The sequence below is a fragment of the Acartia tonsa genome, chromosome 4, assembly GCF_053477335.1.
Source record: "Acartia tonsa isolate MP-2025a chromosome 4, ASM5347733v1, whole genome shotgun sequence".
In the NCBI taxonomy this organism is placed as follows: domain Eukaryota; kingdom Metazoa; phylum Arthropoda; class Copepoda; order Calanoida; family Acartiidae; genus Acartia; species Acartia tonsa.
The window spans coordinates 1,699,510-1,712,906 of NC_137263.1; the positions used below are offsets into that span (position 1 = coordinate 1,699,510).

Below are 13,397 nucleotides of genomic sequence, written 5' to 3' on the forward strand. Positions count from 1 at the left end.
CAATCTGAAAAAAAGGAAGTCGAAAAAATGTGAAATAAAAAATAACACTTCTTTCTATAATTATAAAATATGATGTCTGTATCTGTATGTCTGCCTATATATAGTCTAGGAACTCTCTAACCCATGGACCGATATGATTCTCCTTTACAGTAAAGCTTCTTATATGTCCAGGGAAGGCATATATTTTTTAGGGAGTTCCTTATAGTAAAAAAAAACTTAGATATACAAAAAATGAATCATGTTTTTCTGTGTTTTTTGTTCTAACAGATCTCGTTAACCACTGACCCTATTTGATTCTCCTTTACAAGAAATCTTCAATAATCAAAAATCATTTTAAAAATATTATTAGTTATAATACTGAAATTTTTCTTTCCCGGCCTTATAAAAAAAACTTTCCTTTCAATAAGATGCACAAGAATTTTCATGAATTTTTTTCCCCCACAAAAACACGGATGACAACATTCAAATAGAGTTTTAAATACAAATACTTACGATATAATCTTATAACAAAACTATGTATTACTTGAAATTATTGTTTTTAAGTTTTATAAAGGGAAATATTTTCTAACATTTTTTAGTACATTATACACATAGAGACAATTTTTCTTTAAAAACTTATTTACATTGTAATATCTAAAAAAATTATAGGTATACAATTTATGTGTAAAAATAAAAATTTTCTTATTTCAACATAAAAATAATCATATTTATAAAGAAATATAAATAAAAACATTAAAAATTCTTCCTTATTAAACCTTGTGTTTTTGATTAGCAGACGGTAAAATATTTATGTTATGTAAATATGTAAACAAAGGAGGTTGCGTGATTTTTAATAACGCACAGTGATATAAAGTATAAAAATTTTGGAGTTTCAAGTTTCTAATATTGGTCCCATGCAAGAAGGAGGGGATATTGGACTGTAAATTATACTGGTTGAGAAAACTGCAGTCTTGTTTAAACTTTTCAACCAATAATTATAATCTTCAGGACTAATTTTATCTTTCTAAATTTAGTTCTATTTTAATTCATTGTTTATTTTCTTATTCTTTATAATGTGCGGCTTACAGTTGGAAATGTTTATGAAAAAGTTTGAAAATGATTTAAACAAATCAATTATTTTGTAAAACTTTGGCTACCAGTATATATTACACATTCAAATGTTTCTTTTCTCCCTTTATTAAATAAACTATAGTTGGATTCAACAGATTTATTATTACTTGGATTTTACATCAGACTTTCATGTGAAACTTTTAGCTGGGTAAATAATGACCTCCGCTTTTACCACCCCCCCCCCCTCAGGATTGATGACATACTCTCCAATAATCGAGCTCCATGTTAGTAAAAAATCATAATATCTACGTATATTCTGCTATGAGCATCAATTTTAGATGAATATTTTTTTTCTCTCCAGTTTTTCCCCACTGTGATTTCAGCTTTCCTTTAGTGTACACTTTACATGTATACATTACTAGCAGACAAGAATACAGCGTCAGCGACTCCATTAAATAATTTAAAAAAGACATATGACGTCTGAAAATTGTCTTTTTTTATGTAACTTTTACGTGTTTTTAGTTTGGATTGTGCTATAATTGTTAATTTTATAATAATAAGTTTATTATTGTTAAAAGAAAGAAAATACGACTAGAAAAAAAATAGTAATATAATATAATATTATATAAGAATTGCTATAATTTAACAGTTATTAATTGTCAGTAAAACACCGATCTTTACATTTAAGGAAGCTGTACACAGGTCTCTTGATGGTTTTAGGCTATTTTATTTCTAGATTTAAGTCATGGGCTAGTTTTATGCTATTTTTTACCTATCCCCTCTTCCCCTTAAATACATCACATAGCCCCACGCTAGAGTGCAGTCCCTATATATATAGTAATCTATAAAATATAAAAATGTTATGGAGGGAGGGGACATTGGACTATAATTTATACTCTGCATGGTACCCAAAGTTAAGAAAGCACGTCCTCTTTCATTATTTCTTTGGGTATTACTCTATCATGCATTATCTTGACATTAGTTAAAGGGTGAGCAAAAAAAATGCGTAGATTTTTAAAATTCATATTGCGCGGCTTGTGTTAATGGTAGAAAAAAGGCACGTATGTCGTTAGAACCGCTAAGAAGTCTATTTCCAGGAAATATAAAAACGATTCCTGTGCTATGCATAGTTTAGGAGCTACGTGTTAAACTGTCCAAACTGGTGTAAATTTTAAAATATAACTAAAATTTAGAGAAGATATTTTGCAAAATGAGATGCCTACATTTTTAAATTTCGAATTGTGCGGCTTGTGTTAATAGTAGAAAAATGTTACGCATACCGTTAGAACCGCTATGAACTGTATTTTTTGGAAATATAAGAACGGTTCCTGTGCTACAAATAATCTAGGAGCCAGATGTTAAAATGTCCTAAAATTTACTCGCAAGTCAAGTTTTAAGTCAGTTAGGACATTTTAACACGTAGCTCCTAAACTATACATAGCTTAGGAATCATTTTTATATTTCCTAAAAATATATTTCCTAGCGGTTCTAACGACATGCGTGCCTTTTTTCTACCATTAACACAAGCCGAGCAATTTGAATTTTAAAAATCTACGCATGTTTTTTTTACCCTTTAATTGTTAATAAATAATCCAAACTAATTAACGGATAATTTTTATCTACAGAATGGGTATTTTTGTTTGTTATAATTGTAATTATGTAGTTCTACATATGATATATGAATCTATCGTTCATTGTCTTATCACTAAAGATTTCTTTTCAGATAACTAACAAATATTAAATCAAATCGTATCTCATCATAACCGTTAATTATTAACGGCATAACCATGGAGTACGGCGAGGTATCGGACCCTTACCGTTATTGTCTGAAAGCCTCTGTCTCAAGTATTTGTAACGAGGTGGGCTTCGACGCGGCTGAACCCGCCGCCATTGAAACCTTAACAGAATTGTTGACAAGCCTTCTCATTGAAATTGGTCGTTCTACAAGGTAAATTAAATTGTTGTATTACTTTAAAACAGGGAGGCATGAAACATTGGGTTGTTTATTATACTAGTCCCCTATGTTTTATAATAACGTTTTTTTTATTCGTTGGCTTAAAAACTTTAGTGAATTTTATTAAAATTTGGTTTGGCGGTTCATAGAGTTGAGTGTCCAAACGTTTCAACCACTAATTTTGTGTATCAGCATTGGGGATATACATCAATTTATCGGACATTGTCTTATCCCTTTAGATTCCTAAAGGTTACACAGTTCAAATGATTTATCTCAAAGTCATAATGTTTTTTTTAGGCAATTTTGTGAGTTGGCTGGGAGAGTGGAGCCCATAATCGCCGACTTAATCCTCGCCATGGTTGAGTTAGGCGTGCCTATCACGGGACTGAATGAATTTGCCCGCCGGCGGACAGCCAAAGCCGTTACTACGCCGGGACAGGTAATTTTATGTATTTTAATTTTATGCATTTGACCTTTTTATTAAAATTTTTATGTGTAAATCATAATTATTTTAAATAACCTACCTAGGTATTTATTAAAGTTTTCATGTTTCTATATTTTCTATAGGTTCATACCCAACTTATTAAAAACATTTTATGTATTTTTTATATTAAAATGCGACTTAAGTAAGATTACTATTATATTCCCTACAGATTACTTGGGAATATTCATCCTAATTTACTTATTACTCTACTGCACTTAAAGCAGTAAGAACAATTTATTGTCTTTTGTTTTGACACAGTTTTAAATTTATTCAGTCCACGACACGCGATTAAACTTGAGCAAAAGTTGCAAGTTTAACAAAAAGTATGTATTTAGTATCTCATTAAATTTCATTAATTTTAACACAGCCAAGTCGCTACAGAAGAGCATAAAGAAATTTGCCAACAGACGAAAAATGTTCCCACCACTTGGGCTAGGTAGTTGTGTGGATTATACATCTATACTTATACATTTATACACCACAGGCACCGGAAGTGAAGCAGCCAACTATCCTGCACACGGGCAACAAGAAGCGGCACCCCGGCCACATACCCGAGTACATGCCTGAGCTGCCGGACAGCCACAGCTACATACACACACCCACACACAGACAACCTATTACTGACTATGAAAGTGTCAGAGAAAAAGGTAAGATTGAATTTTTTTTTTAAGTGAATAAATAGTTATTTATCGCATCGTATTACAAACAGCTTTCATCGGATAGTAAAATGAAAAATTATAAGATTAAACCAGTTTTGATAGCCCCAAGGGGCCGAAGGTCCGGACTAACAAAACTGGGATTAATTTTATGATATCTATTTCAACATCCGAAAAACTGTCTGTAACAAGATGCTATACATGATTTTTCAGTATGGCTTAGAACAGGGCAATTATTATGTAAAATTTTTTTGTGAAAACGCCCCTAGAGGCCTTTAGTAGTCACACCACTTTATATTTTAGTTTAAAATACATAAGTTCCTGATTTTTTTTTTCATTCCATAATATCGGACCCTTGCGTCGGTACAAACACATCCTGTTACTTTTATATAAGTGGTTTATTAACTAAAAATATGTAAAAAAAATATTTCAGCTGCAAGCCAGAAGCGTGACGTGGAGCGTGCCTTGACCAGGTTTATCGCCAAGACTGGAAAAATCCACAATTTGTTCAATACTGACGATACAAACCTATTCCCCCTCATCTCATGTGTCAAAGGAACAGAGATTATTTGATATTATAACATTTATTTTAAGAGATTTTTATCGGATTAATATAGAATATCTAATAGGTCACAGATAATCATATACAAGTAGTAAGTTTTTTTTGTTTGAAGCCTAAGATCTCAATAACTACTAAACCGATTGAATTCTTCATTTGAGGTAAGCTTCACATAAATCTTGTGATCGATTTAGGCTATTCTATTTTCTGATTTTTTCTTGGGATGGTTTCAATCTATTTTCTAGCTTCTCTTTGCGTCTTCAAATGCAGAATACCTAGAAGCTACGGGTGTTGCCGCTTGTATATGTAAAACTAATGGCTTTGCTTGCTACTAGCATGTAGGAGCTTTGTATTTGAACGGGGGAAAAATGGAAGGATAGCTTAAAATCACCATCCCAAAAATCTAATTTCGAAATGAATTACCTAGAATCTATATGGATATTCCCTAAAAAGTAAAACTCTATTGGATCAGCATTCGTGAGATCTTAATGAATTTATAACGTGGATATATTGTCAGCTCGTTCATACAGTAAAAACTAAAAGGGAGGGAAGGAAGAGACGAGGGTTGATGAGGGTATCGTTATTTTAGTCATCTGCGAGCATCACTTTATCAGAGTACTTGTAAATCTGGTACAATATCCAATTAATAATATATCAATTTTTGATGGCAATCCGTCGAATTTTTGGGCCGGATTCGGATTCCGGATTCTTAAAGAATCCGTCAAAAAAAGTGGCGGATTCTTGCGGATTCCGCATTCTTAATTTGGAGGATTCCGGATTCGGATTCCGGATTCTAGCAATATTTAAAAAGATTTTTAAAAAAATTTAAAAAATTAAGTGCTACATATGTCCTAAAAATTAATGTTCTTGGTGTTCTCTATAATTCACGTCCGAGAATCGAACCAGATTTTAAAATATATTATATATATATTAATGAAAATTTTTGCCTTCAAAGAGGAGGAGTTGAAAGAAAAAACTCGAGACGCTAATTTAGCCTACCAATTAAGAATCCGGAATCCGCTATTAAAAAACGGATTCCGGATCTGGATTCGGATTCCAAAATTGGCCAAAAATTGGGCGGATTCCGGATACGGATTGCCATCCCTAATATCAATGTAACTAATTGAAAATAATCTCTGACCTGTCTGTCGGAACTAGGCGAAGACGAATACAAACTGCCGCCCTACGTGGACGCACTCATCTTCAAGGACCAGATATTCGAGGACGACCCGGAGATGGAGCGGCGGACCCGCAAAAAGCGGTCATTCGAGCAGCTCAGCACCCAGGCGCCGGACGGAACCGGCGACGAATCGGACGACGAAAATGATCCGATTTTAGGCGGCGGAGGCGGTAGTAATAACGGCTCCGGCCTGCCGTTGCCGGATCTGAACACGTCGCGGCTGAACGAATCTCTGACCGAGACGGATTTAAGTGATAATCCGTTTTTGCGGCCGGTTCGGTTACCGCGAACGCCGAAAAAACAGCGAGATTGAAATGATATCTATATAACGTACCTAGATAATGTATTTTTTAATAATTTGTATTTAATTGTATAAACTTAATATCAGAATGAAAATTGTATGTATTATCATATTTTTGTTGTAAATTTCTTCATTTCAAATATTTTTTTACTTAATTTCGATTGTCCTTTAATCAAATATTTTCTTTGAACAAATATTGGAGAAAAAATGGGATTTAAATAGTTAATTCATTTTTAAGATTTAATAGGTACCTAATGCATTTAAAGTTTAAGTTCAAATGCCTATTATAAATTAATAATTTCATGACATTGTTCCTTATTGGGTAAAGGAATTTGGGTTAAAAAATAATAAAAATTAAAAATACGGATTTGTTGTAAGAAATGTTGACACCCTTATTATTTGTTTCTTATCTCTTGCTCTTGCAGACAAAATAAAATAATAAGTAAAATGTTAGCATCGCGTAGCTTGGGAGTGATTAGGGGGGCATCATCAACACTTTCTTCATATAATATATCTGCCAGGAATATTATCAACTTTTATTTGTACTAAAGAGAATCTATTCTATCATTCAATTTGTCTGTCCGTCCGAAAGTTAGGCCTTAACGCTATAAAGGAAATGTGATTTTCTTGGCTGCTATAAAAGATACCTAGACTGATAAAATTTTAGTAAAGATTCTTATGAATTATGTTTTGTCAGTCTATCTGTTGGTCATGCTTCAGAATATGTAAAAGTTTTTTTTTGTAAGGCTTTGTGAATTTTTTGGATTTTTGCATATTTTATCTCATTTTTTCATTGTTATGAGAACTGAACATCTGCTCTATAATTGACTTTGTCTGTTTGTCCATTCCATGATTTTTTGTGCTTCGCTACTTTTGAATGTTGTCATCCTTGTTTGTATCAATATTTTTGATAGAATATTCTAATCTATTCTACAATTTATTTATTCTGTCGGTTGGTCTCTCTATATAAAAGAACATAGCCACAATTAAAAGTTGATGAGAATAATTGAATATTTAGAGCCATGTCAAACCTTGTACCTGCTTATTCATCATACAATAATTTAAAGTAAGTTTTAAGTTGCTGCTATTCTGTAATTTACTTTATCTGTCAGTCAGTCATTCGTTAACGCTATGGGTGAAGTGTGATTTTCTCAGCTACTATTAGAGATCGACTCCTTAAAATTTTAGAGAAGATTCCTATGACATTTGATTATCTAATCTATAGATTATTTTTTTGCTTCACTACTTATGGATGTTGTCATTCTTTTTATAATTATCTTTTGTGCACATTTTTGTTCTTGTAATGGATTTTTAATGACTTGTCCTAAATAATAATTTAAGGTTTTTAAAAACGTACTTTTAGAAAATATAATTTCGACGCTTATTTTAGGTTAGGTTAGATAAAAGGTTAAAAGTGCCCGACAGTGTTAGAGATTGCAGACATGTTTTTAAGTATGAGGGGAGTGTAGGATAATTTTTAAAGACAAAATTTACCACTTGAAGAAAGGAAAAGACCACCGATGATTACTTGAAACTTTCACTGTACCCGGCCCCAGTTATTACAAATTTTAATCAAATAAACACTTAAATTTTACATATTCTCCCTCTGTTCAGTGTGTCCCAGCCGTCCGAGTTCGTGTACAACCTGGAGTTGAACCGGCCCAAAAAGATGAACGCGCTGTCCATGGAGATGTGGGGCGAGATTGGGGACTTCTTTGACCGGGTGGGCGAGGACTCCGACTGTAGGGTTGTCGTACTCAGTGCCGCAGGGAACTTTACTATTTTATTTCTAGGGAGGGGTGAGACAATTGACAGTGATTTATACTGAGCTGGATCTTTTAATCATTTTAGTGGTGAGCCAGATCGGGGTGCGCCGAATTTCAGCCAATCACAGCGCGGCATTTCATAAATGCTGTGCTCTCATTGGTGGAAAGTTGGCTCACCCCGATCTGGCTCACCACTAAAATATTTAAAGATCCAGCTCTGGTCCCCAAAGAATATATAAAAACACAGTTTTCATACGTTGGCTTAAATACAACAATGAAAATCGATATATTATCCATGTACGCTGATAAAGTGATGCTCGCAGCTGGCCTAAATAACGACACCCCCCATCCACCCTACTGGATTAACAAACTGGCCAATAAATGAGGTCCATATTAGCAGGCTATATTGATGACAAATTTTCCCCTGTCAATATATCCATGTATATCATATATCCATTATTCATTACAATGTAAAATATCACATTAGTGAACATTCTTGACGATTATGTCATATTCACTTTTCTGTAGGCTACACGGCAAATACGAACACACGAACATACCCTAAATGTAGAATAGTAAAAGTGAAACTGTTGCTACGCTCTAGGTAAGATGTTTACCTCTGGTATTGACTTGGTGGATCTATCAGAATTGGCTTCCGTCGTTTATTCAGGAATAGTTGTATTTATCATATATTATTACTTGGATGTTGCACCAGGTTTTTTTGTACTCTGATCAGCTGGCTAAAATAACGATACCAAACCAATTACCCCATCTTCTCCCCTCCTACTTGATGAACGAACTGCTATTTATGGGGAGGATCCTTTGTTGTATTTATCATATAATCAAATCTTTAGGAATACCCAGGGAGGAAGGGGACATTTTACTGTAAGAAATACAATAGATTTATTATTAATTGGATCTTATGCCATGTTTCATGTACTTTAAACTTGCAGTGGGCTATAATAACGATTACCCTCTTTACCCCATTACCTCCCCTTCTACTGGATGAACGAACTGGCCAATAAAATATCATCTTCACATCCTAATCCTAATAAACAAAGTAACTAGTAAGTTTTTTTTGTCTTTTGCGAAGGATCTCACTAACCGCTGAACCACTATGGTTCTCCTTTACAATGAAGATTCTTATAGGTCAAGGTATGGTTTTTAACTATTTTTGGTGAGGTATCTTCCACATTAATTGCCCCTAGATGCTTATAGGGGCGTAACCGCTAGTACTTTAAAAAGAAATACAACTTTGAATTATAATTAGATGACGATATCGCCCGTAAGTGTACAGTAATGTATAACAAAATTCGCCGGCTACAGAAACAATTCAGGCAAAGTTCGCCAGCCATTAGTTCAATTTATTTTTTTCAGTGAGGGAGAGCTCATTGAATTGTAATTTACAATAGTACCCAAAGTTTTATAATAACTTTGACTTATTTGATGAATTAAAAACTTTGGGCACTTTACGTGAATTTTAAATAGTAATGTCCAAACTATTATACCTACCAATAATTGAAATCTACAAAAGTCATAATTTTGATTATCATTAATAGGGATCTATATAAATTTATTTCTCATTGTCCTATCCCCTAAGATCCCTGAATATTTTGGGCTTAGAATAATTCCTATTGCCATTCATGAATTTTAAAAACTTTAATTTTTGTTGCCTAATATAATGGCGGGATTTAATAATAGTACCCTGGAACACTGCCCCAAGCCGATTATCGGCGCCATCCATTCCGCCTGTATCGGCGGAGGCGTGGATCTTATCTGCGGCGTTGACATCAGAATGTGCACAGAGGATGCTTGGTTCCAGGTTAGGACAAATATATTGCTTTCCCTTAAAATGCATATAGAGCACTGAATATCTGAAATAGATTGAAATTAAGGGGGAAAGATGGGGGGGGGGGGTAGTTTTTTCCTTGAATTTCCAGTGTGGGGACCTAACGCAGCGTTGCCCATAACCTACGGGGCTATCCACCAGTAATAAATAAACAAGGATGAAAACATCCATAAGTAGCGAAGCACAAAAATTATGTATAAGATTTTAAAGATTAGTTGTCAAAAACATGTATATTAGGGAAAAATCACGAAACCTTTTCAATATTTGTTTTTAATTTTTTAATACTTATATATCAGTACTATGACTAACAGACTGACGGTAAAAGTAAATTGGATGATCAAAACAACAGGAAATTTAATTTTGATATTTTTAACTAAAAAAATTTGGAAATTGGACCATAAACACCAAAGATACCAGGAAAAATGAGAAAAATATAAAAATAGCCAAAAACCTGCAAAAAGGCAGTCTGACCGCCATTGATGTTTCCTTGAAAAGACAGGAAATTTAATTTTGATATCTATAACTGACAAAATTTTGGAAATCGGACCATAAACACCAAAAGTATGGATAAAAATGTGAAAAATACAAAAATAGCCTAAAACCTGCTTAAACACAGTCTGACCGTCATTTTTTTTATGAAAAGACAGGAAATTTTATTTTGATATCAAAAACTGAAAAAATTTTGGAAATTGGACCATAAACACCAAAAATATGGAGAAAAATGTGAAAAATACAAAAATAGCTTAAAACCTGCTAAAAAGCGGTCCAACCGCCATTTATGTTTTATAGTTAATTGGGCTCCTTAATAATGGGAATGTTGTCAAAAAATTTCAGCCTTTTATCTTTTATAGGAGCCGAGAAAATCACGTTTCCCCCAAACTAAGACATACGGACATACAGACAGACGGACATTTCAAATTATAGAGTAGCTTCGCTACTAAAAATAACCTAACATGACCTAAATTAATAATCCCTCCCCATATTATAAGTGCTCTCGAATAAGCACTTTAAGGAAAACGCCAAAAATACCAAGGAGGGAGAGGATCATTCATTATAGATAAAATATATCAAAAGGTTCAATTAAAAAGTATCAAAAAAATTATCCAACTAAAGATTAACTTATCCATTGTTTCTTTCAACAAAAAATACCTAGTATAAAAATATGAAGAAACTTTATTAACAACTACAATCTATTTAAGGTGAAAGAAGTCGACATGGGATTGGCAGCTGACGTCGGGACCCTGCAGCGGCTGCCTCGTGCCATTGGCAGCCAAAGCTTGGTCAACGAGCTGTGTCTGACCGCTAGAAAGCTGAAGGCCCCGGAGGCCGAAAAGATTGGTCTTGTCTCCAGGGTAAGGATAGTTCAGCTGATAATACAACATTTTGCCTCCTAATTGACTCAAATTCGAATGTTGTCTATCTAAATCTACATATATAAAGCCTTTACAAAAAAAAAAGAATTTCCTCGTTCGCTTTATTTACCTGGCCCTCTATCTTTAGAATTTTTACTTTAGGTATACGCTAACAAAGAAGAAATGATGGCGGCAGCTCTGGAAATGGCGGCAAATATCGCCGCAAAATCGCCGGTTGCGGTGCAAGGCACAAAAATCAACTTGGCGTACTCCAGGGAACATTCACCAGACGAGGGACTAGACTATATTGCCAGGTAAGCCAAGTGGTTGAAATGTGTGGACACTCATTTTAAAACGAACCAACCAATTAAATAAACCGTTGTCAAGTCAACGAATAAGAAAACGTTATAATAAAACTTTTGGAATTATTGTAATAAACAGCCCAATATCCCCTCCCTCCTTATTAGGCCGACTCAAGATGCAAAATTTTTTGGCGCGCTATTTTAACCCATTCTATTCATAAATATAAGACTATTGATACCTTTAAAAGTGTTCTCAGACTATTTTTTCAGCAATATGTCAAATTCGAATTTCATAAAAAAGGGGAAGGTTCCCCCCTGGGGGTGAAATTTTTTTTTCTTTCAAACCATGGCTTTATACACCTTCCTGAATTCGTCTTGAAGAGTACATTAAGAATCAAAAATCGTTTTTTAAATATATTGATCCCAGAAAAAGTTATCCTCAAATAACCGTCAAAATCACCTGATTTTGCTAAAATGGCCAAAATTGTTAGTTTTTTGAGAATAGCTCTTGCTATGATCAAAATATTTTAAAATCGTTTTTTGATCCTTAATGTACTCTTCGAGACGAATTCAGGAAGGTGTATAAAGCCATGGTTTGAAAGAAAAAAAATTTTCACCCCCAGGGGGGAACCTTCCCCTTTTTTATGAAAATCGAATTTGACATATTGCTGAAAAAAAGCTACCAGAACACTTTTTTTGGTATCATTGGTCTTTATTTCATAAAAGGAATGGGTTGAAATAGCGCGCTCATTGAATTTCAAAAAAAGTGGTAATTCTGAGTCGGTCTACTCCTTATACTTATTTCATTATAAAATTGAACACCCACAAGGCAACAAACCATATATTATAATAAAACCTTTGTATGAAAGTCGTTATTGTGCCTTACCGTAAATAACACCCAACAGACAATCAGCTTTATGGTTCAAAGATCTTAAAAAAGATTAAATTTTCTAGTGTGCCTATTTATAGGCTAAGGTATATCCCCACTCTTACTATTGTATTGTCACATGTCTGTCATTATTAATGTTTTTATTATTGACCCTATTTAAGCTAAGACTAACCCCATCAACGTCTTAAAACATAAGGGATTAAAGTTAGTGGTGGAAAAGTTTGGACACCGCTTGTTTGTACCAACGAGCAATGATTTTTAATAGTCCCCAAAGTTTTTAAGTCAACAAACGTGAAAACATGGTCTTGAAACTTTGGGGACCCTCCCTCCCTGTGACATACACAACAATAACCTTTCTGGTGTATTTCAGGTTCAACATGGCGATGTTGCAGAGCGAGGACGTTATGAAGTCCGCCATGGCGAGCATGGACAAAACTGCTCCGCCCCCAACCTTTGCCAAACTGTGATAAAACAATACCGTTGTCAAAAATTTATAATATAATACATTTTACATGGAGTAATAGAAAGATTAACATTAACATTATTGGATATTTATATTGGAGGATTTTCGAAACAAAATTAGAAGATTTTTCACATTAAGAGTTATTTTGGAAATTTAAATCATTATTTTAGTACAATACCTACCTATTTATTTATTTTAAACTATTATGTATTAAGATATTACATACTTTTATTTATTAGAAAGAAAATATTTATCAAAAGTGCTTTTAATACAATATGTATATATACATACTTAACCAAAAAAACTATTTCAGAGTGAAAAATGCTGCTGCGCGCATGTCAGCGGTGTCAGCAGCCGGCGGCAGCTGCCCTGAGACGCCACGCGCTGCCAGCCACACAGAAAGCTGCCAGGAACAAATACTTAAATTGACATTACAGCAGCGAAGCTGTTCTATAATTACATATGTCTGTCTGAACATCAAAGATGTTTTTTTGGAGGGAGGGAGGGCCATTGAATTGTAAATTACACTGGTACCTAAAGTTTTTAATTACGTTTTCTTATTCGTTGACTCATAATCGTTGGGTACATTTAT

At 33.8% G+C, this 13,397-nt stretch overlaps 2 protein-coding genes across 2 annotated transcripts; both read left to right on the forward strand.

The window, feature by feature from the left end:
• The first annotated feature begins 2,777 nt into the window (after positions 1–2,777).
• Taf8 (TBP-associated factor 8) lies at positions 2,778–6,620 on the forward strand. Its single transcript, XM_080155593.1, has 5 exons — positions 2,778–2,998; positions 3,302–3,443; positions 3,973–4,135; positions 4,578–4,698; positions 5,860–6,620. Exons 1-5 carry the CDS (start codon positions 2,838–2,840, stop codon positions 6,194–6,196), a joined length of 924 nt encoding a protein of 307 aa, XP_080011719.1. The 5' UTR covers positions 2,778–2,837; the 3' UTR covers positions 6,197–6,620.
• On the forward strand, positions 6,610–13,119 carry LOC145315611 (delta(3,5)-Delta(2,4)-dienoyl-CoA isomerase, mitochondrial). The gene is made up of 9 exons (XM_080155592.1): positions 6,610–6,703; positions 7,201–7,250; positions 7,799–7,951; positions 8,553–8,618; positions 9,219–9,287; positions 9,652–9,772; positions 10,999–11,151; positions 11,314–11,465; positions 12,713–13,119. The coding sequence occupies exons 1-9, from the start codon at positions 6,632–6,634 to the stop codon at positions 12,807–12,809; spliced, it is 933 nt and encodes a 310-aa protein (XP_080011718.1). The 5' UTR covers positions 6,610–6,631; the 3' UTR covers positions 12,810–13,119.
• The last annotated feature ends 278 nt before the right edge of the window (positions 13,120–13,397 follow it).

Bases quoted from the DNA above. Each gene is read 5' to 3' on its own strand.
- Taf8 (XM_080155593.1), top strand. From the start codon at position 2,838: ATGGAGTACGGCGAGGTATCGGACCCTTACCGTTATTGTCTGAAAGCC. The intron at 2,999-3,301 runs GTAAATTAAATT...TGTTTTTTTTAG, and splicing joins GAAATTGGTCGTTCTACAAG to GCAATTTTGTGAGTTGGCTG. The intron at 3,444-3,972 runs GTAATTTTATGT...TATACACCACAG, and splicing joins CCGTTACTACGCCGGGACAG to GCACCGGAAGTGAAGCAGCC.
- LOC145315611 (XM_080155592.1), top strand. From the start codon at position 6,632: ATGTTAGCATCGCGTAGCTTGGGAGTGATTAGGGGGGCATCATCAACA. The intron at 7,952-8,552 runs AGGGAACTTTAC...TTGCTACGCTCT, and splicing joins GTTGTCGTACTCAGTGCCGC to AGGTAAGATGTTTACCTCTG. The intron at 9,288-9,651 runs GCAAAGTTCGCC...ATTTAATAATAG, and splicing joins CGGCTACAGAAACAATTCAG to TACCCTGGAACACTGCCCCA.